Source organism: Onychostruthus taczanowskii, unplaced genomic scaffold (assembly GCF_017590055.1).
Source record: "Onychostruthus taczanowskii isolate IOZ18803 unplaced genomic scaffold, ASM1759005v1 scaffold11, whole genome shotgun sequence".
In the NCBI taxonomy this organism is placed as follows: Eukaryota; Metazoa; Chordata; class Aves; order Passeriformes; family Passeridae; genus Onychostruthus; species Onychostruthus taczanowskii.
In genome coordinates this window covers 953,046-975,335 of record NW_024497629.1, presented here as the reverse complement: position 1 = coordinate 975,335, position 22,290 = coordinate 953,046, and the positions used below count along the sequence as shown (strand labels likewise).

Sequence of the window (22,290 nt, the reverse complement as noted above, 5' to 3'; positions counted from 1 at the left end):
CCCCCCCCCCCTCCTTTTTACATTTTACAGCCTCTCTGAGCTCCCATTTTTTCCTGTTTTTTGTTTTGGTTTTTTTTTTTTTGGGGTTTTTTTTTTTTTGGTTTTTTTTTGGTTTTTTTTTTTTGTATTTTTTTACCTTTTTGCAAGCAGGTATGGTTTGGAAATAATAGATCACATGAGGACATAAAGACAGGTCACTTACACATGGATAGTCTTGGTCAAAGTCTTTATCTTTTGTCCTTTTTATTGTTTTAAGGCTGCTCTCTGTTTCTCCAGTTTCAAGGGACCCAATCTCCACAATCTCTCCAGCTGATTCTTGCTGTCAGGATAAACTCCTTCTAACTGACAAATGAGAAAGAGATTTTTCTTCTTATATGTCTACTCTAACCTGAGTCTTCTTTTATTTTCCCTTTTTCATTTCCTTCTTTTTCCCTTACTCTGCTTTATCCTTTCACTGTTTAGCCTTTTCTATCTTGTCTCAGTCTCTACTCATTTTCTTTCCTCTCTTGGGCTTCATAAAGCTGCCAAGGCCTGGCCAAAGCAAAGAGAAATATGCATTTCACAGGCAAAGGTCATGCAGAGGGCAGCATCATAGCTCTTACTGCAGGTCCTGGGGAAAAGGATGCAAGCTCGGAGCTGTTGCTTTCATTAAATTTGACAAATCTACCCTCAATAAGAATAAATAAATAAAATATGGAATGTAAAGCAGAAGGAAAAGGGAGATGTGAAAATCCCAGTGCTAGAAACAAGCTTTTGCCTAACTTTTGGATTGTCTTGGGAGGTGAGTTCTGGGAGAACTAAGCTCGAGGTCTCCATTCTGGAGGGAAATCACAAATGTGGGTTCTCTGCAGTGTCACAGCAGAGCTCATGCAGTATGTCTGTGAGCAGTAGCTGCCCTTCCCAACACAGGCTGTGATTTGTCATTATCTATCGGGGTTCACTGTTATTTGTCTCTGCCCCGATACGGGAAAAGTGGTTCTGGGTAGGCCGCGCTTCGAAGGACGAGTCTGGACTCTTGAGTTTTTGGTCTTCAGTCTTGTTTATTAATTCTTATCTACAATATTTTCTGTCTGCCCAGCCGAGGTCTGTTCAGCAAGACAGCCAAGTGCACTCTCTCCTGCCTACAGGGCGGCTGTGTCTTTTATAGTAAAAATTACATCTATCATATTTACCTTTAATTCCCAATACTTTTCACCCTTATTGACAAGTGTACTTTCACCATGAACCAATCCAAATGTGCCAACATTATCACACAAAATGGAAGACATGAAGAAGAAAGAAGAACTCAGGATCACGCCTTGAATCCTCCATCTTGTCTCCATGACCCCCCTGTACCTAATTTCTAAAACATATATTTCACCCTGTAAATACACCATTCAAACCCTAAGGTTTCTCATTTCCTCACACATAGATGACTCATCTCTAGATGGATCAAAGTCAAGCCACCAGAAACTTTTGGCAACATTCTAATGCCTCCGAGTCCCCCAAGGGTTCTCTCGGCGACTCTGGACATCTAGAGTGATGTGTTGAGTTCCCACAATTATCCCCCAAAATGTTCTGCTTTTTCACTGGAAAATTTGCCAGGTGGGAAAGCAATCCAATGATTTGACCTCCTTTAGTGTGGAGATCTTACCTATCATTGCACAGCACCAAATGAGAGAGGCCTTGAATTTTAGTTTGCAAGGCAAAAAAGATTCTAATAAAAATGACCATTGTAGTGCTGAACTGCTTTTTAACAACAGTGGGAAAGACTACAATCTGATTGGAAAGTTTTTCTGTAGGAAAACTTTTCCCTGCCAAGTTGGTATTTGCACATGTAAGTTGCACTGTATTATTTCATGCAAGGTAACAGGATTTCAGATTTGCCCTCTGGGATCACAAGAATTGTTCAACATTTTCACCTGCCAGTTGAAATCTACATTTTTCAGGGATGTGTGGTCACTCAGAGAGCCCCAGAGCTGTCTCCTAGCACTGTGTGCAAAGCACTCACATCTGCTTGTGATGGCTTTAGCAGCAGCTCCTGTGGGGTTATGCACTTTTGCCTTCCCTCCTGGCATTTGCCCCAGTCTAAATAAATCTGCCATTGCCCTGTACTTATATTCTCTTCAGAATAATCTCTTCTGAATGGGCAGAAACCTGTTTATTCAGTGTTGGTGTTTCTTAGCCCTTTTCAGATTGTCATGGCTGAATTCTTGATTTGTTTAAAGGATTGGTCAGTGTGCATGAAGTCTTGTTTGTCACTTGTGGTCAGATAACCACTTTCTTTGTCTCAGTGTGATATGCTATGGAAATGCTTTATTTTAATTTATGTGGTAGCAGGATACTTCCCTGTCACTCCAAGTAAAGCAGTGAGCAAAGGCCAGGCTGATTTTAGGCACATCTACTGCTGTAGCTCTGCTGAGCTCACAGTTATAGAATGGCTGATTTATAGTTCCCTTGCTGCATGTTCTGGTACAAAAAAACAAACTCTGCTTTGTGTTTGCAAGGGTGAAAGCCTGGGTTTTGGTCAAACTGCAGCATTCCCAAAATGCCCGAGTTGCTGCTCTGTCTCTCACTGTCACGCTGTGTGGGGACACGAAGGAGCTGTTACAGACCTTGCAGATAAACACAACCTGCTTTCATGTTCATGTTTCATGTTTCACAAATGCCAAATATTTCATATTTCCAGAGAAGATTTGGGATCAAATTTTCTTTGGTATGTGGTGAACTGGTAAATTCCATGCTTCCTAAATACTAGAGATAAAAAAGGGTGCATTCATTGGGCATCAGGGTGCATCAGGGGGCTGCTGACAGGCTCTGTACTTGCCAGTATTGACTTCTGATGCAGCTGAGGGCCCAAGAAGGGATTTGATGGAGATAGAGCTGCCAAATGACTCAAATTTGATTTCAGGAATTTTAGTGTCTGCACCAGAAGGTGCAGTTATCAGTTTATTGCCCTAAGACATAGTGATTCTTCAAGGACAGGCTGAATGTGAGACAGATCCTGTTTGAAATCTTAAACCTGGCTGCAGGAAAATGCCAAGCTTTGGGATTGTTTTTTTCTTAGCTGGGCTCTTTCCAATTGCATTTTAATTTTGTAATGATGTTGATTTTCAAGGCTGAATTTTTTATAAGAATTTATCACCTGAAGGGGTGGGCTCAAAAGAACTTTATTGTGAAAATGTAAGTCCAAATGAACACCAGTGAGACTTTTATACATGAGGAAAGGTGCATTGGTAGTTATGCATGTATCATGAAGAGTTATATGGGTATAATTATGGCAGACTAATTATATCACTGTAGTTTTGCTGTTAAAAATCTCTGTATATAAACCACCTAGATAAAACCATCCTTTGAATAAAATAAATCTGTTATAACTTAATTTAGAAGAGCTGCATGTCTGTGGTGGTATTAAGTTCTTTATTGCTACTTAGGATGCAATGGCAAGGCCAGAGTGAGCAATGTTGTGATTTATGTGTGGGATGACTGTGTTTTGGAAAGGACTTGGTTGAGAGCCAAGGAGAAAGAGCCAGCTGGAGCTGCTCAGGAAGCATCACCCGTGCAGTTCCGTCAGCTGTAAAGCGATGACCTTAAGCCTTACTGCAGCTGTATCTCTGGAATGAAATAGTGCCCAGCTTGTCACAGTGCATGGAATTGACATTTGGGGGCTGTTGGAAGTATAGCCTAAATCTCTCTCAAAATCACAGCTCTCATTCTCTGAGTACTCAACAAACCCCATAAGGCTTCCCAAGATGACCTGGTTATGCTAAAAGATGTATTTTATAAATTTGATTGCACTATGTGCAATATACTTTATGTATTTGACACATAATACATACCACCACAAGTTATCCTTTTTTCAATTACAGCAAGACATTAATATTTATAATGCTGTAACTCTACCATATTACTTATATAATATATTAATATTTATGAAGTTATGACACTATTCTAAGAAAGTGTTGTAAGAAATTTAGTACTGCAAAAAATGAACTCCTCAGTTGTAGTAGGGTTCGGTTTCTTCTGCAGCTTAAATTAGGTAAAATATTCTGCAAAGTTGCTTGGTTTTTTCACACATGTGTGTGTGCATATGTCTACATATAAATATATATTTTTATATGTACACGTGGAATTTTCAGTGGGAAGGGTTAAGAGTTGCCAAATCTGGCAGCCTGATAGAAGCAGAGCAACAAGAGCCCTGTGTCCCCAGGTGCAGGCAGCTGTGGTGCTGAGCAACTACTCCTGACAGAGCGTGGCTGGGTCAGGCCACTGGATTCAGGCAGGAACACTCAGCTTCCACACAAACACAAACAGCATCAGTGGCCTCATCCTGATCCCCCCTCCAGCTGAGCAGGATGAAAGCCTGTTAGTAGGAAATGTGCACATACATTCAATGGGGATCCTCTGAAAACTGGCCCCAGAGAGTCCATGTGGCACTCAGGTCTGTGATCCTGTCACCTCACACAGATGTGATCATGCAGAGGGGCTTCTTGATTGACTCCTGGTCTTCCTGTAGCTGTCCTGGACCTCCTGTAGACAACTGCAAGCCTCTCTGGTCTTGGCACTATTTGTCTTGTGGCTGTTTTCATGCCTGCCTTCCAAAGCTTTTATTCTGCTTGCCAGCCAGCCCAGCTTGACAGCCAGTAGTGGCCCCAGATGTACCTAGACACTGAGCACGCCATCTCTTGCTCCAGTGGCTGGCAGGACACATCCATGGACACTCTGACCTGTGCTCCAGCTATTGTTGCTGTCAGCTCCATACATCACATGCACTCAAATCACTGGAAGAGGCTTAGATCTGAAACAAAGGAGCAGGAGTAAGTAGCTGGAGAGAGGCTTGCAAGCTGTGAAGTCATTGTGCACTGCCTTCCAACCAAATTCTCTTTGTATTGCCAAATTTATTGCAAGATCGTGGCTGCCTGCAACCATACAGCTGGGCAAAGAGTTTTTTGAGAAATTCCTGAAATCCAAATAAGGGGATGGTCAGCACCTTGAATCACTGGTCATACTACTGGTGCACAATTCTAGGAGAAACACTGACAGACTGAAGGCAGTCCAGTGGATGGCCAGGAGGATAGTTTGAACCTGAAGCACAAGGCATAGCAGGTATGGTGGAGAAGAGAAAGCTAAGCAGGATCCAGATGCTTCCTTCTGCTTCCTGAGAATGACTATACATAAACCAAAGTTGGGCTCCTCTCAGAGGTGCAAACTAACAATGCAGAAGGCAAGAAACATGATTGTGACAGGGGAAACTATGAGCACTTATTTGAAAAAAAAAAAAAAATTGAAAAAATTTGAATAACAAGGGAGGTGAAGCCCTGGCAGAGGTGCCTAAGAGGCTGGGGAATCCCTGTTGTTGGCAGCCCTTGCTCAGGGCTGAACAAGGTCCTGAGCAGCTTGATTTCCCTTTGATATTGACCCTACTCCAAGCAGTAGTTTGGGCTGGGTGACCTGCAGGAGGCCCTTCCAGGATAAATATTCAAACATTTAAAAAAAATAAATTTTAAACTGTCCATTTGTTTTTTTTTTTTTCAAAATGTAGATTTCAGAAGAAATAAATCTCCATAGCTGTAAAGGCTTTTAAAACTTGTTTTAGAAAAAAATGTAAACTCTCAAGAAAATATGGACTTATGGGACAGTCAAAGAAAATAATCTAAGATGATAATTCAAATAGCAAAAGAGATTTTTTTGTATTGAATTTTTAGACTGATTGTTTTAAGTTCTAGACCAAAAATACTTGTAGTTGGAGTTGCTTTTTTAATTCTCCAGAATAATTCCAACTCTCTGTGGAAAATCTGTAGTGTTTTATTAAATTTTGTGGAAGTGTAGATTTAGGGAATTTAAGGGAATAATTAGCAATAATCCTCAATAGTATCTGTATAATATTCAAGCCTGCAGAATTGAAAATTACAGTGTTTTTATTCCTGCCACCCCTAGCCTTCACCAATCCAACTTTCAGTACTTTCTCATCCCTACACAAACCTGGGAGACCTATAAAATACTGATCAGCATTTACAAAACCTTACCTTGTTTAGCCTTGAAATGCTGGAACTCAGCTGGAATTCTAAATTCACTCTTCTTTCAAAACCATTTTTCTGTGTTAACACTGGATGCTGTTTGGAGCTGTAGCTGAGGTACAGAAGATCAGATAGCGGGCAGGGAACTGTTGACTTAAAATAAAAATATTTTCCTTAATATGCTTACAAGTGTTCAGGTTTGTTCAAGGCTGTGTGGTATCTGAAAGGTGAAAGGCTTGGGGAGTAGCTGAACTGAAAGCAAATCTCTCTGTAGAAGGATTGTAACACATTTCAATCTCAAGCATTAGTAACAAAGCAAAACAAACCCTACTTGTCTGTACTGGACTGCTCTGTGATTTGAGAGAGCTGCTTTTACTGCCACAACCAGAGGATTATCAGTAATGCCTGGTATGAAATGCATTCATTGAGTTCCCTGCTCTGGCTTCAAGCCTGGCCTGGGGTCACATTTCAGCCCTGTTGGCCCATCCTCGTGGCTGTCACTCGACTCCCCTGGCTCAGCTCTGTTTCTGTGAGATGTCACGAAGATCAGTGCTCTGCCCATAAAGAAAAAGCTGAAATTCTCCAGTCCACAGCCTGCCTGAAAACCAGTGTGGTTTAGGGGTTGTCTGAACTCCAGAACAGTATCTAATTAAGGTATCTCCTGGAAAAAAGTTCTGTTTCACATTCAGTGTCTCTATAACATCTGCAAGGAAGTCGAGGAAATGAGAAGAAAATGGCAACAGATACTGAAAAAACAATATGGATTTGGAAAATAAGAGGATTATAAATAAAAGAATCTGTGTCAACCAGCAACAAGGGAATACTTAATTCACTAGCAGTTAATTGCAGTGACTGCATGTGTTTCAGTGACTGGTAAATCACTTATTTCTAAGTATAAAGTCCTTTTTTCTTGAGGTTGATTTGTCTCTGTGATATGTATGTACTCCTGTATTTGTAACCACAAGAGCTCAAAATGGGATATTTTAAGAAGATATTACAATAGCTTGGATATAGCTCGATGCAGATGTTTATGAAGCTCTGGCTTTAATTATATGTAGTAGTTCATTAACCATTAGAATCCTTTGAATTTTCTTGTAATTTATTAGAAGTTTTGGATCACATCCAAACTGTAAAAAGAGTTAGTTCTATTGTGATTGTCTCTATTCTTCCAGCACATTCCTACAGAGATGTTCCCTGGTGAAAGATGAAATCTCTGTTCTGAGGATTGACAGGCTGGTGTGTTGCCATGTGCCTTGTCAAGAAAAACTAGAACTGGTTTTAGTGGAAGCAGGAGAAGAGAACTTGCTCGTTTTAGACAGCCATGGTTAAATGGGATATATGAATGAATGTTTGTGTGCTCTGCTGTTATCACAGAACAGTTACAGACTCAGAGTCATGGAATCATAGAACAGTTTGGGTTGGAAAAGGACCTTAAAGACCATCTCATTCCAATCCCCTGCCATAGGCAGGGACACCTTCCGTTATCCCAGGTTGCTCCAAGCTCTGTCCAGCCTGGCCTTGAACACTTCCAGGGATGGAGCAGCCATTGCCCAGCTTCTCCGGGCAATCTGTGCCAGGGCCTCACCACCCTCACAGTAAAGAATTTCTTTCTAAGAGGAGAATTTTCTAGTTTAAAGCCATTCTATCTTGTCCTATCACTTCATGCCCCTGTGAAATGCCCCTCTCTGGACTAGTTGTAAAGCCCCTTCATGTACTGGAGGCATACTTTCCTGCTTCTGGGTGGGGTGGAAGCTCTTATGCCATCTGTGCTTTTGTGAACTGCTCCATCAGCTCCTTTGGTTATAAAAAGGAAGGGCTGTGGCTCCATGAGAGTAATAAAGGAGGATGTTTAGATTTACAGTTCCTGTAAAATGGTGACATTCTGTATGAAGCTGCTATGTTCCTCTTTCCTCCATATGTGTTAGGATTTAGAACTGACTGTTGGATGGGAACTGATCAGCAGTTTCCTGGAGAGGCAATGGTTCAAATGATTCTTGGGATCTGACATTGCTGGGGGGGATAAAGTTACAGTTAGCATTAACCATTTTGTTTGGTGAGGAGTGTAAAATAATTGCTGGTGACTGATAGCAGGCAAACCCCACACTTTGGAAAAATAAATTGCAAGTAGTGTTTGAAGGGAAGATTTCCTTCTTTTTTGAGGAAAATTGATCTATCATTTTCATGATGCATTTCTTTTGGTTGTTTATTCTGTCTCCAGATTGTAAATACTTGCTTTGGTGGTGACACTGGTTTTTTGAATTGAGGAGATGTTTAATTCTGGAGCTCTATACATTGATTTAATTTGGGAGTATTAAAGCCCACCATCAAAGATTCTGCATCCCTAACACAAACCTTAAGAAAAGAGAAATGTTAACCCCAAAGCATTTTGAGATTATGTTTGTTATCCCAGGTTTTCAAAACATTAAGCATTTTGAAAAGGTTTAATGGGTAGATTTCTTTGTTGCTTTTAACATGTTTTCAAATGAAGTACATATTTTTAAAGAAAAGCTCAAATTACCACTTGCTCTAACATTGTCTTACCCTGGTATAGAAGTGCCATTAAAGTCCTCAATCACCTGCTACTGGCTTCATGTTTAAATATTTCATTCAGCAAAGAGAGTCCCAGAAGTTCCCTCCTTGGTACCACATGTAAGGGTATAAAAGATTACTTGGAGACTTGTTACTGAAAATTCAACAAGGGTCCTGAAAATAATTCAGATTGTAGGTTACTGAACAATGAATCAATGGGTAATGAAATGCCAAAAGAACTACCAATTAAACTACTAAATGACAACTACTGTCAAAAGAACTACCAATGAAATAGTACAAATCTGACACACTTAAAGAGGAAAAAATAAACCAGCAATAATTCTCTCCAGCCACTTCCTTTTGCACTTTGAAGAACATCATCTGCTCCGTGGCCATGCCCGTGCCTAATCCAGTATCTTCTCTCTGACAGTGGTCAGTGCCAGATGTTTCAGACATTGTGCTTTGTTTATTATGAGTCAGTCACCATCAAAGCATTCAATCCCATCAATATCTTGAGCCTGAGTGAACTCAAGTTATTTTGAGATTGCTGATGGAAGATGAGAGGAAGGAGCTGTTTCAACAAGTCATCTGCACTAATTGCAGGGGCTGAAACCTTCCCTGATCCTGAACTGGCAATATGAAAGGCATGCTGAAGGAGGCTGTTCTGACAGAGTAGTTGAATATTCTGAGGAGACAGTAGAGTCCTGGCTGCACTTTGGTTGTATTTCTCTGGCTCCTTAATAGGGTGGCCTTGGGGAAAAGTTCTAATGCACTGGAGTAACAGTGTGGAAATGCATTTCAATATTTTGTGTTGTATTCTGGTTCTGTTTGTGGTTTGCTTGCTCTGACAGCCATCCTGTATAGTTGCCTTCCTTTTGAGGGAGAGAGCTACACTAATTCCAGGACTAGGTGTGCAGCACCCCCAGGGCATGTATTCCACCACCTGGGAAAGCAGGTCCACCCCAGAAGTTAATTTTGTCCCAGAGTGCCTCCTTGAACAAGTGAAATAAAGGCACTAAATGAAATAGTGTTTTTGCTGATCTGATGCAGCCCTGTCACTCACTCTGATAACTGGGGCTGTGTCTCAGCTTTTTTCTTATGAGCAAAAGCTGGCCTCGGGACTTGGAAATGAATATGCTGATTTGAGTAAATATTTATTTGGCACACACCTCGAGGCACTGCAGCAACAGAACTGTTAAGTAAGAACTACAGGCTAAATTTTAGAGAAATCAGAGAATCCAACCCCCACAGCTGCAGCTGAATGATGAAACTAAATTACTGTGTGTTGGTTTTCTCTAAGAACAGTAACTGTAGTTGTTTTAGACACCTTGAAATTTGTTGAGACTGGTGGTCTTTCTCAGCACTCCTGAGCTAGGTTTTGGTGTTGGCATGGAAGAAGAGCTATTCCCAGTAAAAGGTCTGGATATGGGTCATCTAGAAGTAAAAAATTAGGAAAGTGGGATTCGATTATTGTTTTAAAGTACTTAAAGGTATAGACCTTTAGGAACCAGTCTTTTCTCTGAAAGGTTTCACTGTGACAGTTGTTAAGCTTTGGTACAGGGTGCTCAGAGAGGTTGTGGAAGCTCCACCCTTGGGTTCAGAACTGGGAAAGCTGGATTAAATTTGGCTTGCTTGGACCAGAAGGCTGGACTAGATGACTTGCAAAGCTAACGACCTAAGTAATTCTGTGATCATGGGTCACCAAGAAAGTAGTCTTTTGTAAAAAAAAACAAGTTTTACCTTCAGTCTTAGGAATTTGTCCAGGGATTGTTTCTTTTAATTGTTTTATCTTTTTTCTCTGTCTCTTAAGAGTATAGCAGCAGCCATCCTATCATGTCTTCTCATTGTCTTTCCTCCACAGAGGAAGAGGAATATAGGGGCAGGCATTGTGGGGTGGCTGCTTGTAGGCTTGTGTTGGTGGCAGTAGTGGGAAGGGGACTTTCAAACCCGTTGCAGAGAGGAGATCTGTGGGGTTGAATGGAACCATGGCTGACAGTGACGTGGGACATGCTCTAGTATGTGTCTGTATCTAATCTGTTCCCTGTATGGATGTCTCTGTATCAGCAATGGGGAGGCTTCCCTGAGTGTGGCAAAGTCAGGATTGTTTGGGAGTTCCCATGGCAACCTGACTGTAATCAGCCCTTTTAACTCAGTGTAATTTTAATGAGACTTTATCCTCCTGCTTTAATCTTGTCAACAACTTCATTATAGTGGATAATGTAATCCACTAAGAAACAAGGAGAGATTTGGTTCTGTGCAGTGTTTTCCTTCTAAAAATATTATGACTGTTCAAAATGAGAGAGAAAGCAAAGTTCTGAGGAAGTGTCAAAGGCCTAGAACAGAAGGTGCAGCCAGAAGAATTAAAATGGTGTAATGTGAAAGGAGATCAAAGATGTGACTGGTATGCCAGGATGGAATAGGACCTCATACAACCAGCTGTACCCCACCTTCCCCTTAGTGACTCTGCATTTGAGCCTTTTTGCCCATGACCATTAGTTTATAAGAAAAGTGAGGTTGGAAGGGACTTCTGTTCTCTAGTCTAACCTACTGCTCTGGAATGTCAGACCAGGTGGCTCAGGGCTTTATCTAGCAATGTCTTGGAAACTTCCAATAATGTAGGCTTCACAGCTTTTCTGGGCAAGCTGCTCCATGGCTTGACTGCTCTTTGAAGGAGTTGCTCCATATATCTGGTCTAAAACTCTCCTGTTTCTTATTGTGCCTGTTATTTCTCATTCTCCTACTGTGAAGAACCTGGCTCCATCCCTTTGATAAGCTCAGAGTAGATACTGGCAGTCTGCTGTTATTTTCCCCCAAAGACGTCTCTTGTCCAGGCTGAAGAAGCCACTTCTTACAGGGAAAGTGCTCCAGCTTCCATCCTTTTTGGTGGCTTTCTGTACTCACTCCAGTTTATTGAAATCTGTCTTGTATTTGGGGGGGGGTGGAGGGGGGGAAAAATTTCATGTGGCATCTAGATTGAGTCTAAATGATGAGTCTGGCTCAGCTGCATTTCCTGTAAACTTGACAGATACGCTGATGTAAGTAAGTTGTATGATTCGACTAAGAGTTTAGAGCATCCAAATGTTGCTTCCACTAAGGATACGAAATGTGGCTGAAGGTCAAATTACCAAGTGTCCTTAATCTCCCTGTCATCGTGTCTCTCCTTTGCACCTTTGTGAGATGAGTAATAAAATCTGAATCCCTCATTGTGTGTTATTTTGTGTTTGTTGGCTGCACTGATGTAAGCCACCTAAATATTAACTATTTTTCCCTAATGATGGTTTTTGTTGTGGTTTTTGCAGGTTACATATCACAGGTACTAAAGAATTACACTGACCATGCCTGTGATGGAGAATATGTGTCCCTGAGATGTCCCCACAGAACCACCATCAGCATCCAGTCTTCTTTTTATGGCCGAATTGTACCAAGTCATCAGCTGTGTCCTTCTCGCTATCCCCACTCCTATGCAACTTTAATTAAAGAAGATGTTGCCTGTTCAGTTGGCACTTCTCTTCAGGTATTGTTAAAATGCATTTCTTATTTTTGAACTTCACCTTTTCTTGGCCAGGCAGCAACTCTCAGTGTTGGTGCAGCACAGACCTGCCTTAAGGAGGGCTACCCAGCACGGGAGCTCTGACATCTCACACAACTTAGTGGATAATTCATCCTTGTAGTTTAGACAGGTCTGAATTAGACTTTGATAGTGAATTTCTTAATTTTCCTGCAACTCTAGTCAGTAACAGTTCAGGAATGTGATTGAAGGAGAATTACACTTCAGGACTGCATTATGTTTGACTGGGTCTGAAGAGCATTATTTTTATAGTTTTCCTTCCCAATTACTAGCTTTTTCAACACATTCAGAAATTGCTGTAGCATTCTTTTTCCTTTAGATCCTATTTCAAGAGGCTTTTACTTTGGTAACTTGAAACCCAAAAAGAATCCTTGGCTTTACTTCTTGTGACTCATTTGGCTCTTAGGCCACTGTAAGTGGTCATACATCACTTAAACTCGTAACATCCCTCAGTAGTTGATTAACTCTGACCATCTGTGTAGGGAAAGTTGTCTCTGTGTATTGTCCCAAGAGCACATGTGACGTCAGCAAATCAAAGGATTATTTGGAAGGTGCCAGTGTTACTCAACTGTCAGTAGGAACAGCTAAAATTAGAAACATGAGTTGGCTGATGTTGTTGAGATGAATAGGGTCTGCTCCTGGGTATTGAAGCAAGCACAAGTTTTTCCAAGTGCCGGATTTGGGACTGTGAAAACTTTTGGGCAAAGCTCTCAGTCATCCAGTGTGTTTATGGCTTAGAATCAATAATAACTCATAATAAAAATTTATAGCAGACTAGATTAATGAACCTACAGGGTCAGTGAGTAATTTCTTTTATAATTTGGCTAAAGGCCAGAGTTTTCCACATCACTTCTCGCTCTTGCATCCAGGGATTTTAAGAGACATTTACAGCATTTTTAAAAAAGTTGATGTGAGTGCCTTGGCTTCCAAATGCCAGTAGTAAGTTCTCAAGAATTTGCACAAGGTTGGTGTTTGGCTGTAGTGTAATCCTTAAGCTGACAGATTTGAAGTTGCCCTCATGACACTTCCACTGCACAGCAAAGGACTGAGCTGTAGTATGGGAGGACATGGTCCTTATCAGTGGAAGGTTTTCCCAGATGTGATAACAAAAGTTCATAATGAAACAGACAAGAGGCAGTTGTGTTTAGAGTGGGAGAACACAGAGAGAAAGCTTTGGCAGAGGCTAGCCTTCTCTTCTTTTATTGATTTACTAAAAAATTTACTTGCAACATTTAATTTACCAAGGTGATTGATAGCTATGAGCATTGCCTCAACCCTTGTGGGTGAGTGGCCCACTTAAGACATCTGGAAGAACTTGAGAAGAGGGAAGACATTACCCTAGGGTTTCCATTTCATGGTTTTATGTGTAGGAGGGATTGAAAAGAAATCCTTACCTGCCTCTCTTAGCTTTTTATGTCCTCAGACCTGTTCCCCATTAGCTTTGCCTTCAATACTTAGGTGGCTTGTAATTCCCAATCCCTGTTCATCAGAGTGAGAATTGTGTTCCCTGTAGGTAGTCCTGCAGCAGATCCCTTGTGCAGTACATTTCTTACATGACTGAGACCAAAACACTATTATTAACCCATTTTTAGGGATGCAGATGTGCTGGTAGAGCAGCTGACATTCTCTCTTCTGCCACAAATTTCTTGGGACACCTTTGGCAAGTTCCCGAGTCTTTTTGGAGGAGACTCACAGCCTCTTTGGTGCCCCCAGATGTGGCTTTGATCCCTTCATGCATTGTGGTTGCCCAGTATGAGTGCAAAGGCCAGAGGTGAATCTCCTCTTCTCCCTCAGTTCTGGAGGGGGTGAGGCCTCTCTGAGGGGTAAGCCAGGAACTCCACTAGCTGAATGGCAAGCTGCCTGCAGCTCACTGGTAGGAAATGCATGTGTGTAGGAAAATTGGAAAGCTGTAGACAAGGAAATTGCATGTATTTTTGTGGTTTTGCAACTCAGATATATGGCTGCTACAGGCAGGACCAATTGTGTGTATATTCTGGTTGTCAGTAATTGAAAAAGTCAGCCAAACCAAACCCTTCATAACTAAGTATATAAAATCACTGCGTCTAATCAAAACCATGACTGTATAAATTTGCTGCTTCTCTGGAGAGTGGTCTGGAGGGAATGTGAGGAGCATTTATTAACTCTGTGCCCTGCAAACACGAGCTGTGTGTGTAAACTCCCATTTACAATCTCTCTCCACTGTAAATGTCCAGTTCAGACATTGTTTCTATGTTAAAAAGGGAAAAGAAGGAGTTGATTACACTGAGAGAGCCACTACTAATTCAACTTTATGTGATTGGCTGCTAGGATTCCTTGCCTTAGTCACTTGTTTTGTTTGCAGACCACCTGGGAGAGTGTGTATGAGATATTAGGGCAGTGACCCAGTGACCCCAGACTACACATTTCTGTTGTTCTAACACTGTAATGACAGATTCAGTGGGAGCTTTCCAAATGCACAAAGAATTTGGACATTCATAGAATCATCAAAGATTCATAGAATGGTCTGAGTTGGAAGGGATCTTAAAGATCATCTTATTCCAACCCCCTGCCATGTGCAGGGACACCTTCCACTAGATCAGGTTGCCCAAAGCCCCATCCAATCTGGCCTTGAACCCTTCCAGGGATGGGACAGCCAGAACTGGGCAGTCTGTTCCAGTGCCTCACCATGCTCTGAGTAAAGAATTTCTTCCTAGTATCTAAATTTACCCTTCTTCACCTCAAGGCCTTTCCCCCTTGTTGTATGACTGCACATCCTTCTTGTAAGCCTCTTGTAAGCCCCCTTTATGTACTGGAAGCTGAATTCTGGATCAGTATTTCTGATGCCACTTGTTTTCAGCAATGAAACACTTGAAGTCTGTATGGAACAAGGTATAATGGTTGGCTAAAATTATTGCTTATTACCAGAAAACTATATTACACTTTACAGCTGATTATCTGCAATTTTCTCATTTTGATAAATTGGCAGAAAATAAAACCACAGCTTATTTATAAGGAAAACCCCGGAGAGCCACTTAATTTGTTGTGCTTCTGCCCCCTGGTATTTATCAAAGACATTGAGGGCTAACTTCTCTCTTCATTTGCACAGGTACTGAAATCATCAGATAGATGCTCTTCCAAGGGCAATATTTTGCTCTGTCACTTGTTTTCCCAGGAGGAGCTGTGCTTAGAAGGTTCTCTGGAGCTGAATCCTGACTTTCCTTAGAAAAAGTAGCTAAGTTGGGGAGGGCCTGTGGGCATGGCCTGTGCCCTGGGTCTCTTTCAACACCCTCCAGGACAACCAGTCCTCAGTGACAAGGATCGCTAGTGCTGCTGATGTGGTATTTCCTTTTGTCCTTTGGGTGAGAGACAGGACAACTTTGCTGCCACCATCTCCTGCTGTCGCATCAGCAGCCCTAAAAAAGGGAGCAGATCCCTTGCTGACCCCAGGATTCCCTGAACTTTTCCTCCCCCGCTTTTTTTTTTCTTTAATTTTCATCCACCAGGAAGGTTTCTATGAAAACAAAACAAAACAAAAAAAAAACAAAATAAAAAAAGGGAGCTGACCTCTTTGCTGGTAGTGGAAAAATGAGACAGACTTTCCAGAAATGGCTCTCGAAGCACAGGCCAGCTGTTGATCACAAAAAGAGAGGGCTGGTGTTGGTGTTTCCAAAGTGGATTTTGTTCTCCCCAGTTATTCTGGATTAAAGATAAAATGCCAAGTAAAAGGAAACATTCCCAACTGCCCCAGTTTTCTTGGCAGGCCAAAGACAATGGCTCCTGACACGCTCAGTCACCAGATATTGCATGAGCCCACTGACAGCCTTAAGTGGCCTCAACAGGAGTAAAAAGGGCCCATTCCCATGACTTTTAACATCTAGAAGATGATGATGGTCAGGGAAAAAGAAGGAAGAAATTGGTAGAAAGGAAGAATAATGGTCATCAGTACCACTGGGAGGAGAACCCATTGTTATGTTGAATATTATAACTCCACAGTTTCTAGGCATTTTGAACAAGGAAAGTTTCAGTCTCAAAAATGTCAGTGAACTAAAGAGCAGTGTGGGCAACTCTTTTTCAGACCATATTAGTTACAATTCCTTTGCACAGGATGGTGAGCAGTGAGCTCAGGGTCCAGAAGAGTTTTCTGCACTGCCAAAGTTGCTGTTAAAAATCATAGAACCAGTGCTGTTTCATTCATGAATCTTGCCTAAGCTGAAATAGAACTCTGGCAAGCGGCTCCTCCAGCTAATTATTTGCAAGTAGAACTGTTGGATGCAGAGGTCACAGACAGTCTCTAAATTGCTGTGTCTGTGAAATCTTTGGCTTGACTGAAGTAGCTCATCAGAGCAGAGCGATTATGTCCTGCAGGAGAAGAGGCACTGGAGGCAGAGGTGGCCAGTGCAGCCCGTCTCCCTGATGAGGCAGGACTGCTCCCCAGGGTGTAAGCCTCCTAATGCTTTGTTTACTCTAAATTTAAACTTTCCAAGTCATGGGGCTTCCATCATTGCCACTAAGACCCTGCTTGACGGTATAATGGTTTGCTCCCAGGGTTTTTTTTTCCACTTTGTGTTTTAAGCTTTCGCTTTCTTTAATCCCATGACTTTTGGTTATGCATCCTTTTGTATTTCTTCAGCTTAGACCTCCTCTCCCTTTGAAGTTGACCCTGCATACAGATTAAGTTTCCTACTGTTAGGAAATGTAGGTAATGTTAATTAGGTGATATTTGTAATGCAGCTTTTATCAGGTCCTTCTCTTTGGTGAACATGTTGCTGCTCTTTGTGAATTGCTGTTTCTGGGCTCTTTCAAGGCCCTGCCAGAGGATCACTGGTGAATCCTGCTGGTTTTTAACATCTCAGCCCACTGCTGCCTGCTCTACCGTCCTGCTGGCATCTACTACCCCCATAACAGAGCTGGTGACAGGGAATGCATGTCCAGTTTCCAGTTCTTTATTTCACAATCTGGTATATTTTTGTGAATCACCAAATATGTGGGCATAGTTCCCTCCTGCTGACTCTGCTGTGAGCACAGCAAAGTCACTGGGAGAGTGATAAGAGATAGTAGAGCACTAAAACCTGCTATAGATCAGGATTCAGGGCCTTTGATTTCTTCTTCAAGTGATGCACAGTTTGAATGCAGTAATTTGGGAAAAGCTGAACTAGTTTCTAGTGGAGCAAGCTGGGAAGGTGGCTCGATGAAGCCATAGGCAGGTCACCTGCACCTCATCAGCATGGATTTCACTTCCTCATGTAGTCTGTGCTTCCCTGCTGCTGATTCTTGGAAAAGCTTCTTTCTCCATGGACTTCAGTAATTTGCATGAATGGAGATGAATGTTCAGTGTTCAGAAACAGGACCTGTAAATAAGTTTTCAACTTGAAAGCACTAAGTTTATAGCATGTTTTAAAGTATTACCAAAGTGTTGAAGGGCACATAAAAGAATATCAAAATTCAAATGAAATGTGACATGAAGCACAATGCACTGTGCTGTAGGGAGAGTTCATGCTACCTTCTTTGCTGTATTTACTTCTTCCTATTACAAAAACACTGAAGGTGCACCAATATAAGTGTTGGTATAACTTGACCATAATGGCCATGCCTGGATTGAATTTGACCTAAAAATACTTAAAATTACTGGTATCTTACATAAATTTCTTAATACAAAGCTATGTGCATCTTCCTTTGACTGCACATGCCTCTGTTACATCCATGCAGCTTGCTCTGTGAGTTACTCTCCCCAGCAACACACAATTTGGGCAATTATTTAGTAGGGCTCCTCTGTGTAATTTCATGCATGACTGACACGCCCTGCAGTCATCCTTATGGTCCTTTGAAGATGGAGGCTGTACAGGGAGCAGCCCTGTGGCAAAGCCCTCATTCCCTTTGAGTTTCACTGTTGGATTCTATGGGTCCAAAGTTTCACCCTAAGTGTGTTCATTCTCTGAACTGCTCTGAGGGACCAAGAACTGAGATAAGTTTAATTGCCTTGGGTGTTAAGCTCAGTTGTGGTTTATTTTAAGTGTGCAGGAGAAGCACTTCTTGAAGAGTGATTTGAAGAGACAGGCTAAAAACGAGCACACCCTTGGGGATGGCCTCCTTGCAGAGCTCACATCCAGCTCCTCATTTAAAAGGTTGTTATCTAATGAGCACAAGCAATTACTTAGCTAATGAGCACAACAAAATGAGCACGAGAATGCTGTTTCATCTGCAGTGGCTACTTGAAAGACATGATTTTGAGCTTGAGGCTGCCCTTGCTTTAAGACCCAGGTCACCGCAGGGAGATTAATCCAGGGCATAAATCACAGGGGTTAGATTAGTGTTTGTTTTACTTGAATTCACTTTTCTTGCTCTCTTATCTCTCTAAATCTTGCAGCTTCTTAGCTCAGTCATGAACCAGGGAATGGAATGGGCTTAAACAGCCGCAGCTTCCCTCCTGAGCACTGGCTGTCAGCCCTCAGGCCTGATTTACCACTGTAACGCAATTCTAAAATGGCGCAGTGCAATTAATGTGTCTTCCCTCCCCTTTCATGCCAGACAGGAATTCCTGAATTCCTCCTCCACCTTCCTCATTTGGAGTGATTGTTATAATATAATCTAAACTGAGATGACTTTATTTGGCTTTAGTCAGGGATCCACCAGACTTGGAGACATAAGGAGCTGATTGTACTTCCCAGTTAGGGACAGTTCTGTGGGCCTGTTGCTGTTCCTGTGCAAGTCCAGATTGTTTGTGGGCCTCTTTTTTGTGGTTGTGTTTTCCCACCTTTTCAGTTGCTAGTGACAGCCAGAACAAGAAGGAAAACACAGAAAGAATTGCCTGCATTTTTCCATCCATTGAGAAAAAACCATGTGAGCTTGGCATTCCCTCACTACCAAGTGAACTCCCAACTTTGATGGTATCAGTCTACCTGATCATCTGCAAATACTTCAGAAAAAAAATCTGACATCTGCCAGAGCTCTGATACTGCCTAGATGTATGATTTTTGAGAGTAAGACTGGAAAGCCAAGGTCTTGGCTTCTGGTAAACAGAACCTCTGGACCTGCAGGGAACTGTACCTTTGGGGGATCATCTGGTCACACATGTTCGGCACAGTGTTTAAGAAGATGCTGGTACATAGCACATACTGATGAAAGCAGTGGAAAGAAAATTTCTGTGCTTGCAAGGATAGGTAAAAATTAAATGTGCAAGTTTTTAAGTTAACATTAAGACTGGTGTAACAACATTTTTATATTTTTAATCAAGAAAATGCACCATCAACTATAGCTAATTTTCCTTGCATTTTTTCCCTATGTATTTCACTGAGGATTGAACATATATATATGGGTATGTTTCATTATGCAAAATACATTACTCAAACAGTGTACAGGAGATCAGAAATCTTAATGATTTTTTTAGATTTTCAGGAAAAATGTTGTCCTTTGTGGGAGGTAAAATAGAGTTATGTGAGTGAAAAGGAAATACTGATTTCTTTCACCCCATGAAACTTTTCAGAGTCATGGCTATTGTCAAATTAAATTGGAAGTGTAGCTAAAAACTATAACAAATTAGTAAATGGCATATTGAGACCCAAGAACACTTCACTGTTTTCTGAGCTCTCATAACGGCAGGGATGACTTTTCTCCTTAATTTAGTTACAAATTTCTCCCTAAGGCTTTGTTTTTTGCTGCCCCCTTCCACCCTTTGCATACCACAGGAAGTAAACTCAGGAGGTTTCACTTATGTGGAGTACAAGGAATAAGCAAGAGCTGCCAAAAGTTAGAACAGAGCCAAGACAAAGTGGCACTACCTGAAGACTGCCCATGTCCATGGTTCTCTGAGGTCAGTGAATTGTTGTCTTTGTTCCTGATGCTGAGCCTGAGGACAGATGAACAAGTGCTGCTGAGGTATCTGAGCTGAGGTTTTCAAACTTGTTTTCTTGTTGGCCTGACTCAGTCTGTGCTGAAACTCAGGGAGGTTTTCCAACTGGTTTTAACAGCACCACGACACAATGCTGAAGGCTCTTGAAATGCCCAACCTGTCTGCTGTGAACAGCTTTGTAGTTCAAAACCCAAGTCTGCTGCCTTTGAGGGGAGAAAGCTCCCCTAGAGGGAAAGGAAACATTTAGGGTCCTGCTTCTTTTCCCTTGCCCAGTATTCTCTGTTCTATTTGTATATAAGCATGGCTGTCCAGTACCAGAAAATCCTTTCAGGTGCACAATGATTTGGACAGAATTTCTCTCCATATGTGTAGCCCTCCAGAATTGTTTCAGTTGCTCTTTGCTTTTTGAGATGAAAAGAATTATCTGTGCTGGATCCTAGCTTAAATTCCTTTGCAACTCACTGGATATTGCATTAAATTAAATTTCACATGCTGAGTGAGCAGCCAACCCTTATGAGCCTAGAGGAAAGAATATGCTGTTTCTATGCATTTTAATGTGATGGTCAAGCTGGGGCTAATGCTCCCAGGCACCTCCTTCAGTGTTCACCTCTCAGCCTTTCCATCCTAAATCCTGTATTTTTAAATGAAATGCCTGCATTTTATTACCTTTGTAAGTGGAAAACAACAGCATATGTTCTCTGCCTGCTAGAAAAGGCCTGGATTGTTTTGGTTTGAACTTTAAAATAAAGGTCATACTTGAGGCAGGCATGAATTCTTGCATGTGTCAGCCCAAAAGGTGAAAGCTGTAGGAAGTTATGAGCAACTGCAAATGAGGCAGCTTCAAATTGCACTTGAAACTGGAACAGATGTTCAAAGCGTGACATTCAGAGTTACAATGTTAAAGATTCTATATATTACATTCAGGGAGAACTCAAAAATAGGAAGTACTCACTGAAGCAGAGAGAAAATTGGTTTGGGTGGCACATGGTCGAGCAGGAACAGCCTTTATGTTAATGGCACAGGGAGAAGATTGTGGGAAAGCCCAAATATCGAGGTGGGTGTAAGAAAAGTGAACAGAGAGAAGACAAAAGAGACCAGGGGAGCCTAGGGGAATTTCTGAGGAAGGATTTTCCAGTGCCTCCTTGCAAGTGAAAATTAATTGTTTTGGGGCTGGAATTCACAGCTCTGTATCACAGGGACTTAACGAGGCTGCTGGATTACCTTGCTCTGTGGTCTCAAAATGCTCTGACAGGTTCATGTGTGTCAGGCAAACATTATGGTAATTTTCGTGCTTTAGGGGCTCTACAGGAGTACATAAATACCACCCTAGCCATCCAGCTGAATTTAAAACTTAATTACTGCCCCACTCAATAATATTCCCCCCCCCCCCCCACCACCACTGCTTTAGAGGATCACAGGGTTAAAAGAAATCATTAATCTTCCTTAATGAAGCTATTTTCTAGCAGGAGACAGAATGTCTTGCCCCTGTGGATTCTGAGATGGAGTTTTTGTGAGTGTTATGAATGGGGGAGTGGGGAGCAAGTGCTAGAGGAAAAGCAGAAAAGAGGGTAGGACCCAAAATGCCAGTAGTGGGAGAGCCCCCTGACTTACAGTTTAGCCCCCTTCCTGAGTTTAGCTAAAGGAATGTAATATTCATGGGGGAAGAGGAATGAACCCTATTAAAAACTGACTAACTTGGCTGTATAACAGTGTTCCCACCACAACCACTAATTATTGGAATACCAGCAATTCATACCTATATATTTATACCAGCTTTTATATTATGGAGACAAGAGCTGTCTTGAAATTGTCTATCTCCAGAGAAATCTAAAGCAGATTGGTGGTGGCAGAGTTCAAGTCTTTAATTTTAACTGTCAAGGTGGATCCATGTCCTCAAAGCTGCTTTTCCTGGGATTGTACTGTTTTATGATTAAATGACATGCAAGAATTTCAAAATCTCTATGACGATCCCAGTGCAAATCCCTCCTTTTGCACCCATGCAAGGGGATGAAAACCTACTTTTAAAACAGTGCAAGGAGCACTGGGTCCATGGCTCCTGTGGTACCTGCTGTGTTGGGCACCATCACCTGCCTCTTGCCAGGGCTGGTTGTGGAGGCAAGGATGGCCTTCCCTTTCTGCAGTTTGTCTCTGTTTGATGTTCCCTTTAGAGGGGACACTGAAGTGCTTTTGTTTCTCTGTTTCTTGTGCTTATCCCCGGCTGCAGAAGATGCTGGATGAGTGCCAGGACAGGCGGAGCTGCCAGTTCCTCGTCAACAGCCGGCTGTTTGGGACGGATCCCTGCCCCGGGACCGGCAAGTACCTCCTCGTGTGGTACAAGTGCAGGCCAAGTAAGTATTTCTCTATCAAATCTG

General features: G+C 41.9%; 1 protein-coding gene across 2 annotated transcripts in view; it reads left to right on the top strand.

The window, feature by feature from the left end:
* Positions 1-22,290, top strand: part of EVA1A (eva-1 homolog A, regulator of programmed cell death) — a 205,166-nt gene that overhangs the window by 45,690 nt on the left and 137,186 nt on the right. The window contains exons 2-3 of one of the 2 annotated variants that reach the window (XM_041420846.1): positions 11,825-12,039; positions 22,143-22,266. The exons of the other annotated variant lie outside the window; for it this stretch is intronic. Of the exons in view, the coding sequence (XP_041276780.1) occupies positions 11,825-12,039; positions 22,143-22,266 (339 nt within the window). The remainder of the gene's footprint in view (positions 1-11,824; positions 12,040-22,142; positions 22,267-22,290) is intronic. 2 annotated transcript variants of the gene reach the window in all.